Consider the following 16,710-nt stretch of genomic DNA (forward strand, 5'->3'; position numbering starts at 1 on the left):
GCTGCGGTTTAATTAATAAATCTATTTATACCGAACTTAGTCATTTAGGAGGTAGCCAGCACAATGTATACAAACTACGTGGAATACGTTTGATCTGTTTGCATTTCCTTCGGGGAAAATTCATGTTTTTTGCCCGTTTTTACTTGTTTATGAAAACATTATTATTGACTCGCGAATATCGAGTCGAAAATCATGTTTTGACTTCTAGTTATAAATGTAAAAGTAACTCTGTATATTTGAGCCAGTTATTATATGTCGTTATATGTTACAGATAGGTGATAAGCCTGTATGTACCTAGGTAAGGTTACTTTTTATCCGGCTGATGAAAGTAGTTCCCTCGGATCTCAAAAGAAACCGCATGCGAAAACTAATAGGTACCTATGTGTGTGGTAGTATCAATCTCGTAACTTACCAAAATAGGAACACGGAAGCCATACATCTAACATCTACTACATTATGTTATCTTAATCAATTTAAATAATAGCATCTTATCAAAATACTTACGGTTTTGACAAGCCATTTGTAACGAGAACGCAGCTTGGACCAAATCCAACATGGCCGCGGATTGTTACGATGCGATGTTTGGATACCAAAATATATTGCTAAAGGTGAAATTATTCGAAATGTTAAATACAGATTTATGAATTTCAACTCTCTATTTTAAATGCTAAACTTTTATTTCTAAATTATGTGTCGTTTTCGCAAGAACTATGAAAGTTTATGTTCAGTTGCGCGGGAAATATTTAAGATGGCGTCTTTGCGTCAGGAATGCGCTTTCGTTTTCTTTATTTTCCGAAATTGGAACAAGGTTTGTTTGTTTTTTATTTAAGCAGGTGCATTGAACTAAAATTATGTTTTTTTGTTTTGAAAAAGAGAATTTAAATAAAACGGGGATCTGAAACAATTTTTCCTCAAAACATAAGTTACGAAACTGAGGCTCACTAAGCTACATAAGTATATGTTTATGTCTTGGACAGCACGTTACCTAGAGAGCACTTAATTTTGATCTAATTTACTAAGAAGCCCATTATATCCAATACCCTTGGTTATCAGATTAACTCCATGTTTTTGATGTTTTATACTAGATAGTATGAATAGTTCTCACCAACCTTTATGGCGGCTCGGAAAAACTTCCCGCGAACCGCTAAGCAGAAACCATGTGAGTTATCAGCGTACGCGCGTACACTTCTCCTCTGAACGATTCCAGATCTTGCTAAGCTAGATATAATTTACTGAGAAAAGTCTAATTGCGATGCAATTTATTTCAGACTCGAAGTTTGGTCTATTTTGGAACAATAACAGGAAATGATTATAATATCAAATGGTGTCTGAAGGTGAAAGCCAGTCGTAACGTTCACTGGAGCGATTCATACGCGTCGTGTTATGTCTCCAAGTGTTGGCAGCTCACTCATGTGTTTATATGACATTTCTTTTTCTCAGTACTACTGTTAAACCTTATGTACCTTTAAGAATAACTATAAATATAACATTAACAGGTGGAACGCTTTGAATAGGCATTCAAAAGCATCCTCCTGTCCTTATTCAGATTTTTATTGATACATTCTTCTCTGGCTGACTTCATCTCACAAGCGACATGGTATGCATGCATTGTGATAGAGCGCTTCAGAGTGGCAATCATATGTGACCTGACCACAACTGTTTTGCACTATGTCTCTACATATTATGTACTTTTCACGAATTTATTATCACTAGCTGTTCTCCGGCGTCCCGAGGAAACCATATTCCGCACTCGAATAAAAAGGCATCTGCCCTTTTTCAGGCGCTGGCTAGACTATTTGCGTGTATTTTTGGAGAAAAAAGTCTTTTCGTAGTTCCTGAGATTAGCGCGTTCGTTGTACATCCGTGCGTTGCTTAACCTAACAATTAGGTGCAAGTTCACCAACCACCACGACATAAACTTCAGTTTTCTTAAAACAACTGCTTACTTTGTTGATTAAACGTGGAAATTCATGGTAAACAGTTCTTGCCAAATTAGGCCCAAGTTCACTATCAAGGTAAACATCAGTTTTCTTAAAACAACTGTTTCTACCAAAGACTATAAAACCTTTATGGTTTCTACGAATTCTTCTGTTCAATTTCCATATTTTTGGCTGTTACCTAAGCCGAGCCTTCCTTAACTCTTGTCACTATCATCATCTCCCGAGCCTTTTCCCAACTATGCTGCCGTCGTATGAAAGAAGGGCACATCTACCATTTTGGTCAAACTGAGATAATTGAGATTAAAGTTTTTACCATATTCTGCTCCATAGCGTGGAAACCTATAGCTTAAAAGAAAAAAAACTACTGATGATATATGCGTGAAGGTTAGTACTATTATATTTTTAACTTTTTAGTTTTTATATATAGTTAATTTTAAAATAAATTCAAATTATTCCTTTCAACTTAAAAAAAAATAATTAAAAAATACCACTTACTACAAAGAAATGGCATAATTAACCAAATGTGACCTTTCTTTTTAATATTTCAAGAAAATTAGTCATTGAGTCTGAAAGAAGGGGCACATTTGTCTAATTGCGCTTTTTTAATGCAAATTTACTAATTTTTTTCTACAAAAAAAGACAAATAATCATGCGAGGAAACTTTAATAAACTATAAAACATATTTATTGTCATGCCATTTCTGGTTATCCTTATCGAAATAACTGAAACAAATCTTCTAGGACACCAACATTTAAACAAAAAAGAACCTTTCTTAATATTCAATAGTTATTTTTAAATTATTAGGGATCTCATCCTTCAATTTTGGTTAACTAATAGAACTTATAAATTAGAAAGAAAAAGTGCTAATACTTAAACTCAATTACAGTTTTTAGTTAGTTACCTAAGTATACCTAAGGAAAATCAAAATTTAATATTTATATTCTTTTTAATAAATAATAGGTTGGACCCAATTTAAAAATCTATAAAAAAATAGTTACTCTAAATTACAATATAGAAAATAAATCAAAATATTCTATATTAATAGAGGTAGTAATAGGGGCATAAAGAAGACGGATCACAATCCATACAAAATTGCCCCACGTCCTATTACAATGTGACGTATCTCAAAAAAAAAGATAAAAATGTTAAAAAAAATATGGCATACTCTGTAACTTAATTTTTTTACACCTTCATACGAAAAAAATGCTTCAAAAATTGTTCAGGCGCTGTTATGAAAAAATTGACAATGAGGTGTATGTCTGATTACACGATGCAACTTATTACAAAAAAAAATAAAACCGACGCCCAAAAAAACACTGAAAAGCAAAAAAAAAAACTATTAGGTGCATCGGCCTAGAAGTCGGTGCTTTTCAGTGTTTTGGGAGTCGGTCTTATTTTTTTGTAAAAAGTTTTTTTTATTTTTGGCTTTTCAGTGACAAGCATAGTTGTTACTATCCTAAGTGGAAAGTTCTCATCAATACGAATAATATACGACCAAACACGAGGTAGTTTACATATTCAATTGTCGAGTTCGCTTGACCTTCTCTGGTCTCCATCGTCAGGTCAGCTCCAAAACTTCACTGTTGCAAAGGTCTATTCAATACAAATAATATATAAGCCCAAACACGAGGTAGTTTACATATTCAGTTGTTGATTTCCCTCGACCCTCTTTCGTCTCCATCATCAGGTCAGCTCCAAACCTTCACTGTTGCATAGTGTTATCAGACATACCTACACCTCATTGTCAAGTTTTTATCCTGCGCATGCCTACAACTTTTAAAAGTTGCCCTGGATTTCTTAGGGTTTCCATCATCAGATCCTGACCTGATGAATATGGGACCACCTGTGAGGTACACACTATCAAACAAAAATATAATTTAAAAAAATGGTCCATAAATAGTCTTATGATCGATGTTTTCATAACAGCGCCTGAACAATTTTCAAAGCATTTTTTTTTGTATGAAGGTGTAAAAAAATTAAGTTACAGAGTATGCCATATTTTTTTAACATTTTTATCTTTTTTTTGAGATACGTCACATTGTTATAGGACGTGGGGCAATTTTGATCCATCTTCTTTTGGTTTTCAACCTTTTATGTTATTAGCTATGTTATTAGTGCTTATTCGTCGCTTATAGCTTCGACGTCACAGGCACAACTGACGCGTTTCAATCAAACCCTGCCCTCCTTTCCTCACCCCTAATCGTAAATAATTTAAAGAAAAGGCACAACTGGGTCTTTGTGACTTTTATCCGTAAATTAATTGAGAAATACATGGATTATTTATTTAGTAGAAAGAGCACATCTGGCATTTGAGCCTTTTCTTTATGTTATGTTGTAGATGTACCTTTTCAAAGTAGTTTTTAGTTAAAATCTATATGAAATTATAGTCACATCTACGTATTTGTGCCTTTTCAATAAAATTGTAAATAAATGTGTCTTTTCATCTTATAAAACATGAATATTAGTCTCATTTGTGCCTTTTAAGCCCTCTGTATCTCCGAATTCCTTAAAGATAAAATTCTACAAAAAATTGAGCAGATGCGCCTTTTTTTCTGATTCTAAATATGTATGTAACTCATTTTTTTTTTAAATGTTAGTTGTGCCCTTTTTTCTTACGACGGCAGTATGTTGGTGTCGGCTTCCAGTCTAACCGGACGCAGCTGAGTACCAGTGTTCCACAAGGAGCGACTATCTATCTGACCTCCTCAACCCAGTTACCCGGGCAACCCGATACCCCTTGGTTAGGCTGACATAACACTCAGATCTTCACTCCTGTCACCAAACCAGCCTTATCCTTGTTGAATCGCTTGCATCCCTGCATCGCCAACCGTCCCGACAATGTGCTCATATCATCCATCTCTCGACAGCTTCTCAACAATGACCTGATTGTACAGGTTGGCAACACTGCCCAACCTTGCCAGTCTAAAATATTACTTTCTGATTCTCGTCCGTCGATACTCGGTTATGTTTCGTTAGGGCTGGCAGGCGGGTCTTCCCTGGATTTGTTTTGTTCTGAATTATTTTGGGGGTCATACGGATAATAGCAATACTTAGCATATAATAACATTTTTTAGCTCATTGTATAAGAAAACATTGTTTAAAGGTTCTTCACAGCAAAAACATAATGTGAAATGATGAAGAGTGGGTATTTGGGGGGCTCTTCTGTAAATGACGTTCAAATGGTGCTATTAAATTAACGTATGATTCTGAGTTTAAGTAGATTTTTTTACAACTTAAAATATATGTAAACTACTTAAAAACGAAGCCTTGTTTGGACCGTTTGAGATTGATTTTCAGTGCTAATTTTCAGGCAAACCACATTGGTCTTATGTGAAATAAAGAAGTGTTTTGATGATTTCAGCCTCATTATGAGATAGAATTTTTTGTCTTATACGCCCTTTGTTCCTCTAACCGACAACCCTAAGTTTAGCAAAACAGAGTTTAACGTAAACTCCTGCGTACAACATAACCTCTGGTTGTAAGGCCAGAGTCGCGTAAATATTGCTATTTATAAGCAAACCTCCTCTCAAATTGCTATTCAATTCATTTATTTGAGTTTCATATAAGGACTGGGGGGAGGAAATTTTATTATTTTACCTATAACCTCTATTCGTGGTGCTGGAGGAGGATAGAGGAAATTAGCTGGACTGCAAGAGATTCAGGTTTTATAATTAGAGGATAAAATTACCAACGAAGAACTAAGTGGTAAACAGAATAAGGAACTAGTGTGAATTTAAAGTGTTCAGAATATGAAAACAAAACAGATTGTTGACGAAAACTGTATCTACAATTCAGTCAATAGGTAGGTACATATGAGGACTCGTACACTTGTAACTGAATTCATAGAGACAAACAAAATAATAAAAGATTTACAAAACTCAAAACAAAAGTATTATTGTCTGCCTAAAGTCATTATCTTGTAGTAAAGATGTAAATCATTTGATTTCAGTTCAATCATCTCTTTGCTTCTAAAGCTAAATAAGATGCCGCGATCAAATAAATAATGGTTATTACAAGAAACGTGACAAACAACGTGTGACAGCCAGACTGAACATATCATTATGATATTATTTTTATTTTGAGTTTTAAAGGTGCGTTGAACTGAAATTTTGAAGAAAAGATAAAATTATATCCCACAGTCATGTTTCAGGAAACTCCGTTTTGCGAGTCGCTTTTTAGGATTCTAAAGTAACGATCTTACCTAAATGGCTTTTTATGAACTCTTTAAATGTCCCTAAATGATCTCAGATGTAGGCCAAAATGTGTTCCGGGTTCAGTTATCCTTACTTATATATGATATGACTCATCTGCTTAGCATTTTCCCAAAGTAGTCTTCCAGTTTTAGCATTTAGCAAGGAAGAAGTGTTTTGATCGGAGCGACTGCCCATCTAAAACCCAAAGCACAAAGTCTATATAAAAAAATTCTTTACCCAAGCCGAGTAGTTGTTTGAGTAAAAAATAAGTGATTGCTTTAGAATCAAATAATAGGTACCTAAATTGTTAGACAATTTAATAAATAATACGTTGAATTTCATAAATAACTGATGAAAACGGCTGTCATTTGAACGTCTTTGTAAGTCGTTACGGGTGTTCAGAAGCCAGTGAGTCTGACAACCAGTCTTACCAAGGTATATCGGGTTGCCCGGGTGACTTTGTTGAGGAGGTCAGATAGGCAGTCGCTCCTTGTGACACACTGGTTGAGTACCAGTCAGCTGCATCCGATTAGACTCGAAACCGACCCCAACTTAGTTGGGAAAAGGCTCGGGAGATGATGATGATGATCTGGTTCGTATATCTGAATACAATTTTGAAAAGGTGTTGTTGGGATTTCCCATTTTTTAAAATTAACAACAAAATAAATTGCAAGCAATGAATAATTGTCGTTTCGAATTGTTTTTAAATCCCGAAATGACTATTACGTACGTAGAAGCAGTATTTTAAGAGATAAGTAGTAGTAGTAACCTACCTAAAGCTGATATTAATATAACGCGTTGTTTACGTCTTGTGGCTCAAAACAACTGTTTGTCGACAAAATGCGTTTGTTGTTATTTTATTTCGGAGTTTAGACGTAAATGGAATGAATTTCTCGTAAGATTGGTTTCACACTGGCGGTATTTCTCTCTTTTAGCTGCTTGGCTCTCTCCGGAGGTTTCCTAATGCTCACTAGCTGAAGAAAATTCAATTTTGGGGTACCGGCCGTTCTAAATATTACTATCCTACTAATATTATAAACACGAAAGTTTGTATGTATGGATGTATGGATGTTTGTTACTCTTTCACGCAAAAACTACTGAATGGATTTTAATGAAACTTTACAATAATATAGCTTATACATCAGAATAACACATAGGCTGCAATTTGTAAACATATTGTTCGAAATACTAAACCTGCGCAGACGAAGTCGCGGGCACCAGCTAGTTCTATATATTTGTTGGTTTACCTACTGGTGATGGGATTTCGTCACTAGCCACATACAAGTAACATCAGATTCCTATCTCTGGTAAACAAAACAGCTCATAGATATAATATATTGGGACGGCCGTAAGTACAAGCTTCTATCTGAAATTTTTCTACGCGTGTTCATGAAACTACTTATCCTTAGCTTTAGGGAAAAGTAGCCTGTATCTAATTCCACGGTACCAGCTATCTCAGTGCTAAGGTTCATTTCAATTTGTTCAGGTGTTTTAACGTGATTGCGTAACACACACACAGAGGTACATTCCCACTTTATTCACAAGCGTTCATAAGAAAAACTAATCGAAATCTTAGAAATGTAACCACTACGTAAACATCAATAAATTTGTATAAAAACAATACATCCATGTTCAATGATACACACGCAATTGTCTCACAAACAAAAACTTAATCATGCTGTAATGTATATTTATCCGTTTAACAATACAAATACATATTTAGCATGACTTGATGTATTTCAAACAAACATGTTTCGAGCGTTTTATGTCCTTCCTAGCTATTATAGTACTTTTTGCAATCATATGATTATAACTAAACCAAATTACCCTAATTAAAATATTCACTTTACACACTCACATCCACAAACACACATTCACCATGCACAAAACATCACATCTTGAGGAAAAAAAAATTTAGTACTTTAACGTTTATGTAGAGACGTCCCTTCAACTAATAATGTTCATGTTCTAACTGCCCTCATAACCTTGAGCACTCGGTTGTACACCAGCTCCTTGACATCCCGCGCCATGATGAAGTCCAGGTGACTGAACTCATCGAAGGGCACCTTGTAGGTGTCCACCACGCTGCCCAGCCGCTGATGCAGGCGCGCCACGTCCTTCGTGTGCGCCAACCAGTCTGCTTCACTGTAGAACAGCATCACCGGAGCCATCACGTTCTCCAGCTCGTAGGTCGGAGGCACGCCCTCCCCGTACCGCTTCAAGTTCCCCTGAAACCCGTAGTCGAACTGACGGAACTCGTCACTCAGCACGCCCTGCCCGTAGTGCGTGAACTGCTTTATAGAAGCCCCCGAGGGCACGTGGCCCAATATAACCGGCAGGTTCGTGATGTTCAGCTGCTGGTAGTCAAACCCCGCCACGAGAAACAGCGCATTGTTGCACACTATCTCAGCTATCGGCCCCCCCTCACAGAGCAGCAGCTTCATCACCCTCACAAACTTATTGTCCGGTAGAAACTCATGCATGCCCAAGCTCTTCGAAAATCCATGCAACACAAACGTCCCGGGAGCCATCAGGCGCACTATAGGAGACTTCACGTTCGACATGAACGCCACGGGAGCCAGCGCGATCATCAGGTGTATCTTGTTATTATATTCAGGTTTCTCCGAAGCCATCACGAAGAACGAGGTGGTCCCTTGCGAGTGGCCGATGTATGTGAGAGCAGTTTCATTGGTCTCATCTAATACGTAGTCTATCATGGCTGGTAGATCGAAAACACCAATTTCATGGAAGGAAAAGTCCCAAAATTCCGCTTCTGAAGGTTTAAATCTTGTATGTGAGAGGGAATGTTTGTTGCCGCGCGCGTTGCCCAGCCACACGTCATATCCCTCGTCAGCCAGCAGGTACGCCAGCGCGCTCTCCCGCCCCGCCACGATGAAGTCGTCAGAGCTGCCCAGCAAGCCGTGCATGAGGAACACGGGAGACCCTCTGCTGGGTATCCTGTACATGGTCAGCTCATAACCGTCTTGTGTTAGTGCGCGGTGCACTTCCACTGGGAATCCGTATTTCACGATCAGTTCATCTATTTCGAGTATCGCGTCCATGTTCTTGCTCGCTTCTCTGTACTGTTTGACAGCCTGGTCGATGAACTTGCCGCTGTTGGGGTCGCTGGAGATGTGGAAGGACACGGGTCCCAGGGCTCGGGCGATGGCTTGCGGCATCCATGTGCTCGGGTTCAGCGTCTTCGCCAACAAGTTTGACCTTCCGACGGTTGAACTGCGTGCGATTGCTTCGGCAATATTCCTTTTGATTGTACTAACGAAGGCCTGTATGATAAAGTCAGGTGTTTCGGAATTACAGACGTGCACTATCACTATGAGAAAGAGATGTTTCTTCATCATTTTCCGCGTTGTGCCTAGCTTCCGATTGAAGTCATACTGAAGGGTTTAGCACAATACGTGGCTGACCTTGATTTGTTGTGACATCACGTTACTCGTATATCTGTTTATTTGGATCATAATGACGGGCATCTCCGTTATGCTATTGTTTTCATAGTGAGATGCTCGCGTGGACCATTCAATTCGGAGCCGGTAGTGTAAACATATGATTGTTTTACAGATCGGGGAAATTAACGTCCAAAATTTTTACGGATGTGTATTTTGAGGATGAAAACAAGGCTGTTTGTCTATTAATACGGCTTTCAACGGGTGCACGGTTACCTAAGTGATTAAGATAGATCCCTAAACACTCTAATGTGTGAACAAATATCTGGATGGGATTTTATTGCGGTTTTATCAATATTAGTTAATCACAAAATATTCGCGTAAGTAGGGGAAATCAACATCTGAATATCATCTGCATTTTATATAGATGTACAACAAAACAAAACTTAAAAGACTGCGTGTAACTGAAAGTAACTCAAACTTCTAAAAAGTTATTTATAAAAATATGTTGGTTCCTAAAACATGTTTGCATGTGGGTTTACTCGAAAAACTAATGAATCAGAGATTTTTATTTAAACACAGTGTAATTTTCCGCAAGATTCCCAAAATGTTAAGCGCCTGATAAAATTATACTCGCAACTTACGGCTCATTGTAAAATAGTAGGCGCTTAATTAAAAACCAAAACATTAATCTAACACATGCCTAATTGTTCAATACATACCCACTTAAGATATGCTGTGAATTTAATTAAACTTACGAGATCTTTAAAGCGTAACGATTAGTTTGAACAACAATGAATGCGCGCCATTTTGAAACGTTGGTTGTCACAACGCGAAGTTTAAAATCATTTGGTTCTATTTTCGTTTCGCGTAGGTGTTACCTGCTGGAGGCGATTTGTGCAAGAAATAGTTCGTCCCAAATATCTACATTGTCCTAAATATCTTGACGAGTTTGACGACCGTTTGTCTGTTTGTTTCAATCCATAAAAGAACCACTAACTATAAAGAATTTTCATGTCAATAAAATGCGAGTCTTATCTTAATTAATGGTTTTAGCTAGATCTCTGAAACTGTGGTCTGATTCAAAAAGTTATCTCAGTGTCAGGCAGTCATTTATTTATCGATGTAGGATATACATAGGCAACTTTTATCCGGGAGCGCGAAGTAATACTAAAAAAAACAGGCAGAAGCTAGACAATAAGGTGATCTTCACACTGCATCACGCTGCATCTTGCGTGTCGACGCACCTACGCGCGTTCCTGCGGGAGTGCAGATCTGCATCATCGTGCGGGATTTTCGCGCACTCACGCGCGTGGTTGCGTTTTGTAAATTCACGCACGGCGGCTTCCATTTTCAAATATACACGTCAATCCCATTCAAAATCACGCGCGGCACTGCGGGATCAGTGTGCCATACCTTGCGTTTCGCCCCGCACCTACGCGCGGGGGTGCGTGTTTCTCCGCATGTATGTGCGTGATCCGCATGAACGCGCGTGGATGCATTTTCAGTGTGTTGGACTATGCGTGTTTTCCATACAAACGGAGATATTTCCATACAACGAAAAAAAAACGCATCCACGCACTACGCTGCATCATGCGGGGCAGTGTGATAATCGCCTTAATGATAATAAAAGTACTGCCTGTTGTCGCTCTAGCAATGTAGTTAAAAACATTGCTCGTACAGTAATTTGTGAATAGCGACGTATTTTATCAATAGCTACTGAATATTTATTATTTTTTAACTCGTAAAAAGTTTTTATATGTAATTTGATTTGTTAAAAATGGCGGCAAAAATGCATCTGTCATACATAAGTTGTAAGAGGGTTCCGTATTTGGACTTTAATTTAAATGAATTAGGTATTATATTACAGAGTTCCCCGTGCAAAATAAAAAATATTATGTACCTACCTACCTACAATTTGCAGGTCATTATTAAGTTATATATTTTTTTCTAATATAAAATAAGATTAGGTAGGTACCTTATTTAGAAAAAAAGTTACAATAATGTTTCTCTTTTGTTGCAGGCATGACAGAACCAAGCAAATTATTTCGCGCTCAAATGCCAAGCGGACTACTTTTTATTTATAGAAAATATAAATAAATAAGCATTTAAATTAAACTAGTTACGATACTTAATATACACGAAAATAAATGGCATTTGTACGAAGAAAAATAGTAAAATAAGTGATTGTGCGAAAGGGATAGATTTATACCGAGTGTGGCTGACAGAAAAGGAGAGAAGATGTCGTTGGTTGCGCCGCGGAGGGTCCAGCTGGACTGGGCTCCTTCGATCATACCGTGGTAAGATAGCATGCCAGCGTGATTCAGTTCCTTTTCAAAATTCACTTTATTTCAAAATGTTCAAATGGCTAACTAGCTCTTCATTATGTAACTAAACTAGGAACAAAACTAAACTCAAATATCTTGGAAAGCGCCCTCTATCTTCAAAATATTACACTATTTTCCAAACCTTTGCCTTACTCATACACTATTACAACCTTCGAGAGTGGAAAACACAAGGTGCCATCATTTTAATACAGCGCCATCTTTTGACAGTTCTTTTTAAACTTTTTAAATAACATGTCGAAGATTTTTTTAAAAATTTTGGTTACTTTATTTATTTCATTGAACGATTAACAATCGTCACGTAACATAGCTAATATAGTAATTATTATCTGTTAATAACAACTAAATTATGTTCAGTAAGTACCTATGAGAGATCTCTTGCATGTAGTTTGTATGAAGGTAAATCAACCCTTGAACGAAAAGTCAAGAAGACCAGAAGCTATGGCATTTATTACCTCAAAATGGTAACAGGCTAACATTCCTAAAAATCGTAGAACCTACCCATATTTTGTAGTAGTGTGTGTTGTAGTTGAAGTATTCAGACTCTCGACTGAAACCCATCCGTGTCCTAGGTATAGGTAATCTCGCTGTCCTTTGAATTTCAGGACCATAAATTGAAATGGTTCCCTTTTTCTTGAAATCTAGCTAAATAACTCTGTCACACTTACCGCTAGTATCCATTAGTTATCTATAGATAGTTATTGCTATGGGCCTAATAGAGGCTGCTTATAATTTCTTCCAGATATTGCTATCCAAGGCCCGTGAAACCAAAAGTAGTAGGTATCTGTCAGTTACTTAATTTGCTGATAGGCTATCAGTGACTTTATCAGTCGTTGGTAAAACGGGCCATTACTTGAATACCTCAAAACCTTTCAATTGGTGCTATGTTTGTAAACATGGGATCTTGTAAAGTCTACCATCAAATGAAGGTATACTCCCCAAGGAATACCGTGGAACACCTATTTAGACGGCCATCGGGTTTCCCGGGGAACTGGGTCAAGGTGTATCCTAGTTTCCTATATCTCTGCCCTAGTCATGCGCAGTGCTCTGCCTTTATTTGGACAGCAAATAAGGGTATTTAAGGGCTAAAACTATTTTAGCTGTATTTTTAACCAACTTAAAAAAAACTTCAGGTTGTTCAAACCCGCCCAACGTATCAACATGGAATTAAAACAATGACTCCTAAGTCCTATCAAGTCAGTAGCTTCATGATCACAATTCTTTGGTAATTTTTTGAAGCATAGATAGGTATGCTACATATATCATACTCTTTTGTACGATAAAACAACTTATAAGTAGACAAGTTCTAACAAAATCTGACCACTTTATGTGTATCAGCATCCTTTGTTGTTTTCTTCACCGATAATAATTTGCTCTAAGCAATGTGTTACCTATGTCTTACTTCAACTAGCCATTTACATACCTAGCTAAAAAAAACTATTTATATTTTTTATCTTTCGACAAATCCCAAATCCAAAATACATAATCAAGTACAATACAGGTACATAATCAGGTAAAATACATAATAGGTGAAATAGTGAACTTGGTAACAAAAGTTTTTGTATTCTTTAAAACTTTATCAAACCAGCAAGCATAAATTATTCCTAGGATCAGCGACTAGCGAGCCTAGCTGTGTATCTATTTCTTTTTAAAAAACTCAGAGTTCTAAAGAAATACCTAGTCTACATTATTTTATATTTATTATTATATTTTATTCTGGAATACTTTAGTAAAAATAATCATGAGAATACTTCTATATAACTACTGCCTTATATTCTGACAACGCGTATTATGTATACGCGCGAGTCATAGAAAAAGTCTTGCATAATTCCGCACAATCACAAATGTCACCTGCAGACCATACATTGCGGTACCGTGCGGAACCCTAATTTTACACCGCACAGGTCACTAACCTCCTTACAGCGATACCCGCTCACTTCACTGCGCCAACCAGAAAAAAAAGTTGTCCGTCAGCTGAGCGACCGCAGCCGACTTCATTCAGTTGAAAATGTATCTGTCATGGCTACGCGATCGATGCTAGTCCCCAGTTAAAAATTACTGGAAAACATAAAAAATATGCCGCTACGAACGGTGAAGGAAGTCGCTCGCGCCTTCGCAAAACTATAATAGTTATATTTAATGTTTCTTTATTGTAGTAAAGTGTTTATTGTGTGAATTTCGAGCGTATCTAATTTTGTTCCTTGTCAAACGGGACCAGTCGTGAAAATTTTCACGGTGAGTATTTGTGTTTTTTGCGAAGCTCACGTGTGCGTAGGCGGTCGTTATAAAATATAGTAATGTGTTCTATTAGTAAATATGTGTATTTAATTGGAGAAAAAATGTCTTTTGCTTGAATAAAAATCGATTATAAGTGGGTGGGATTGCTGGGACATGTCTCCGTCTCGCTTGTGTATAACCCGGCTGCGTGTGAAAGTGACGTAACAATGCGACGTCTGCATCGCGTCGCAGTGTATTCAATTCGGTCGGGTAACCATATCCGTTCCTTTCTAGCGTAATGTCTTATTAATTTTAGTAATTTTTTTCGGGGATCTTTCACAGTTTTCTAAGTAAAACTGAAATGATTCACGTTACGAATAGATTCTACAGGAGTTTGCGCGTCATCCGCGATAGACGGGCCGACAGTTTTCGTCTTAAATATCGTTGTATTTAATCGATAATGAGCACTGTTCATCTAATCGGACGGACTCTTGTAAGAGCGATAGTTGCGTGTATATTTTTAATATTGGAAAATGTCGCGAGTGCAAAAAGTAATAAACTGTAGATTTTGGCGAGGGTTTAATTAATTCGTGGTGAAGGAGTGTCGCTTTACTACAGGTGTGTCTCTCTACCTTTATTCTATCCTTTAGAAATAACAATAAAATACCTGATAAGATTCTAATAGGTAAAGGCTTTGGCTGTTTACTTGACTTGCCCTGTCCACCCTTTTTACGATAAAATAACGAATGTCAAGCTCTGTACGACCTTGCGAAACAGACTGTTTTTATTTGATTATTATAAAAAATATAATGTTTCTCATTGCAACAAGGAAGTAATTTCAGAACAGTTCTTTTTTTGTACTTTTTTGTAGTCAAACCAGTTGCTTGTGTACTTTATATAAAATGCATTGATTCCTTGCTTATTTACAGTCCAGAGCCTTTCCAAAAATACTCCAATATTTAAATTAACCAGACATAAGGTCAAAAGGTTACTGCAGATATCTTACCTGCAATAATAAACTTATAAAACCTCTTTCTAAAAACTTTTTTCTATTCACAGACAAATTAATGGTGTATTGAAAAGACATTGCTAGACTATAATAAAAAAATACCAGACATTTAATGAGTACTTGTTTGAACGCTGGCAGTCATAAAATACAGCCATTTACTCAATAAAAAATATGTGTCATCAATTTGTAGAATATTCTGTGTGCAAATATGACCTTTTTGAAGGGCACTGCTAATGGTCCCTCTATCTCTTTGTTTGGTATGCTCTCCTGGTACTTTTGGATACATGATATTTATAATAAGGCAAGAAATTGGTGTATGACTTCCATCTAGATTCACCTATTATACTAGGAATTTTGTATAGTGATAGGTTGGATTCTATGGAAGACTAAATAGTATGTTTTATCCGGGTCATAATTATCTTCCTGCCTTAACAAATTTTATTCCATGTTGTCACAGTGTATTTTCTTCTTCCATCCTATTCTATCTGACGTCATCTGACTTTCAGTCATCGAGTAGGAGTCCAAATTTTTGGGATAACTTCTCTATGATTAAGAAAAAATATAGTTGGATTGTGTGAAAGATGATCTGGCTGGAAAGAGTCACTGGTGAGATGAAGTCAGTTACAAGTATGGAGAAAGAACATATGCTGCGTGCGCTGATCACAAATAAAATTTAGAAAATGGCAGAAGGCTGATGACTTCTATATAATGCAGATTGTAATCTGATTCCAGTATAAAAATAAATTGAAAACCACTGTTAACAGGCAAAAATAGCTGGTAGCCAATTAACATAATAATGCCCATACAAATAAGTAGTACTTGAATTTGATAGCGGCATCAATGGCTGTATTTTAGTACAATATACAGCAATGAGTACTGTATGTTTATTGTAAACTATATCCTATGGTTTTGCTTGTATCCAGTGAAGCAAGAATATTTAATTGTCTTCTTCCTAGCTTTTTCCCAACGACATGGGTTGGCTTTCAGTTGAACCAGATGCAGCAGAGTACCAGTGTGCCACATGATGTCAGTGTAAATTTTATCTCCATTGATTCAAGATTTTTAGCTTCTCAGTGAAAAAGAAGCTGGGATTTGCATAGACATTAATATCAATTTAGAATCTGTTTCATAAGTAGGTGGGTGTGTAGCTTGACTTGTAAAAAAGCTGAAGAAAAAAACTGGTTTAATGTAGTCGCACAAGTAACATGTAAACATAATTATGCAGATAAAAAACAACTAAAAACTGCCTTATCTGACTTTTTGTTTTTATTTTTGACTAGATTTCGTCAGAATGGAAAGTTTTTTAACTTGATATGAAATTATTATTATATTTTTAGATTGATTTTGTAAACATTGGTTTTGGTTACATTTATTTATAGGTGTGGAATAATTATCGTTTATCCAACTATGAGGGGGTTGGCATCCTATCTAACTGAATGTAGCTGAGTACCAGTTTTACACAGAGTAGCTGCCTATCTGACCTCCTAAACCCAGCTACCCAGGCAGGACCTCATCTTTCTGACTTCTGACTACCCATATAGACTGCCAATGGTTCAAATGATAGCCAGGACCCGGTCTGGGTTTGACATTGGTCTCCCATCCACA

The 16,710-nt window shown here is 36.8% G+C and overlaps 2 protein-coding genes across 2 annotated transcripts in view; one reads left to right on the forward strand and one right to left on the reverse strand.

The window, feature by feature from the left end:
* LOC110378086 (tau-tubulin kinase homolog Asator) overlaps window positions 1-16,710 on the forward strand; it is an 85,521-nt gene that overhangs the window by 21,748 nt on the left and 47,063 nt on the right. The window contains exon 2 of the mRNA XM_064042560.1: window positions 11,558-11,834. Within this exon, the coding sequence (XP_063898630.1) occupies window positions 11,776-11,834 (59 nt within the window). The 5' untranslated portion in view covers window positions 11,558-11,775. The remainder of the gene's footprint in view (window positions 1-11,557; window positions 11,835-16,710) is intronic.
* Window positions 8,036-9,667, reverse strand: LOC110378064 (lipase 3). Its single transcript, XM_021337150.3, has one exon. The coding sequence runs from the start codon at window positions 9,490-9,492 to the stop codon at window positions 8,095-8,097; it is 1,398 nt and encodes a 465-aa protein (XP_021192825.1). The 5' UTR covers window positions 9,493-9,667; the 3' UTR covers window positions 8,036-8,094.

The sequence above is a fragment of the Helicoverpa armigera genome, chromosome 29 (genome assembly GCF_030705265.1).
Source record: "Helicoverpa armigera isolate CAAS_96S chromosome 29, ASM3070526v1, whole genome shotgun sequence".
Lineage (NCBI taxonomy): Eukaryota > Metazoa > Arthropoda > Insecta > Lepidoptera > Noctuidae > Helicoverpa > Helicoverpa armigera.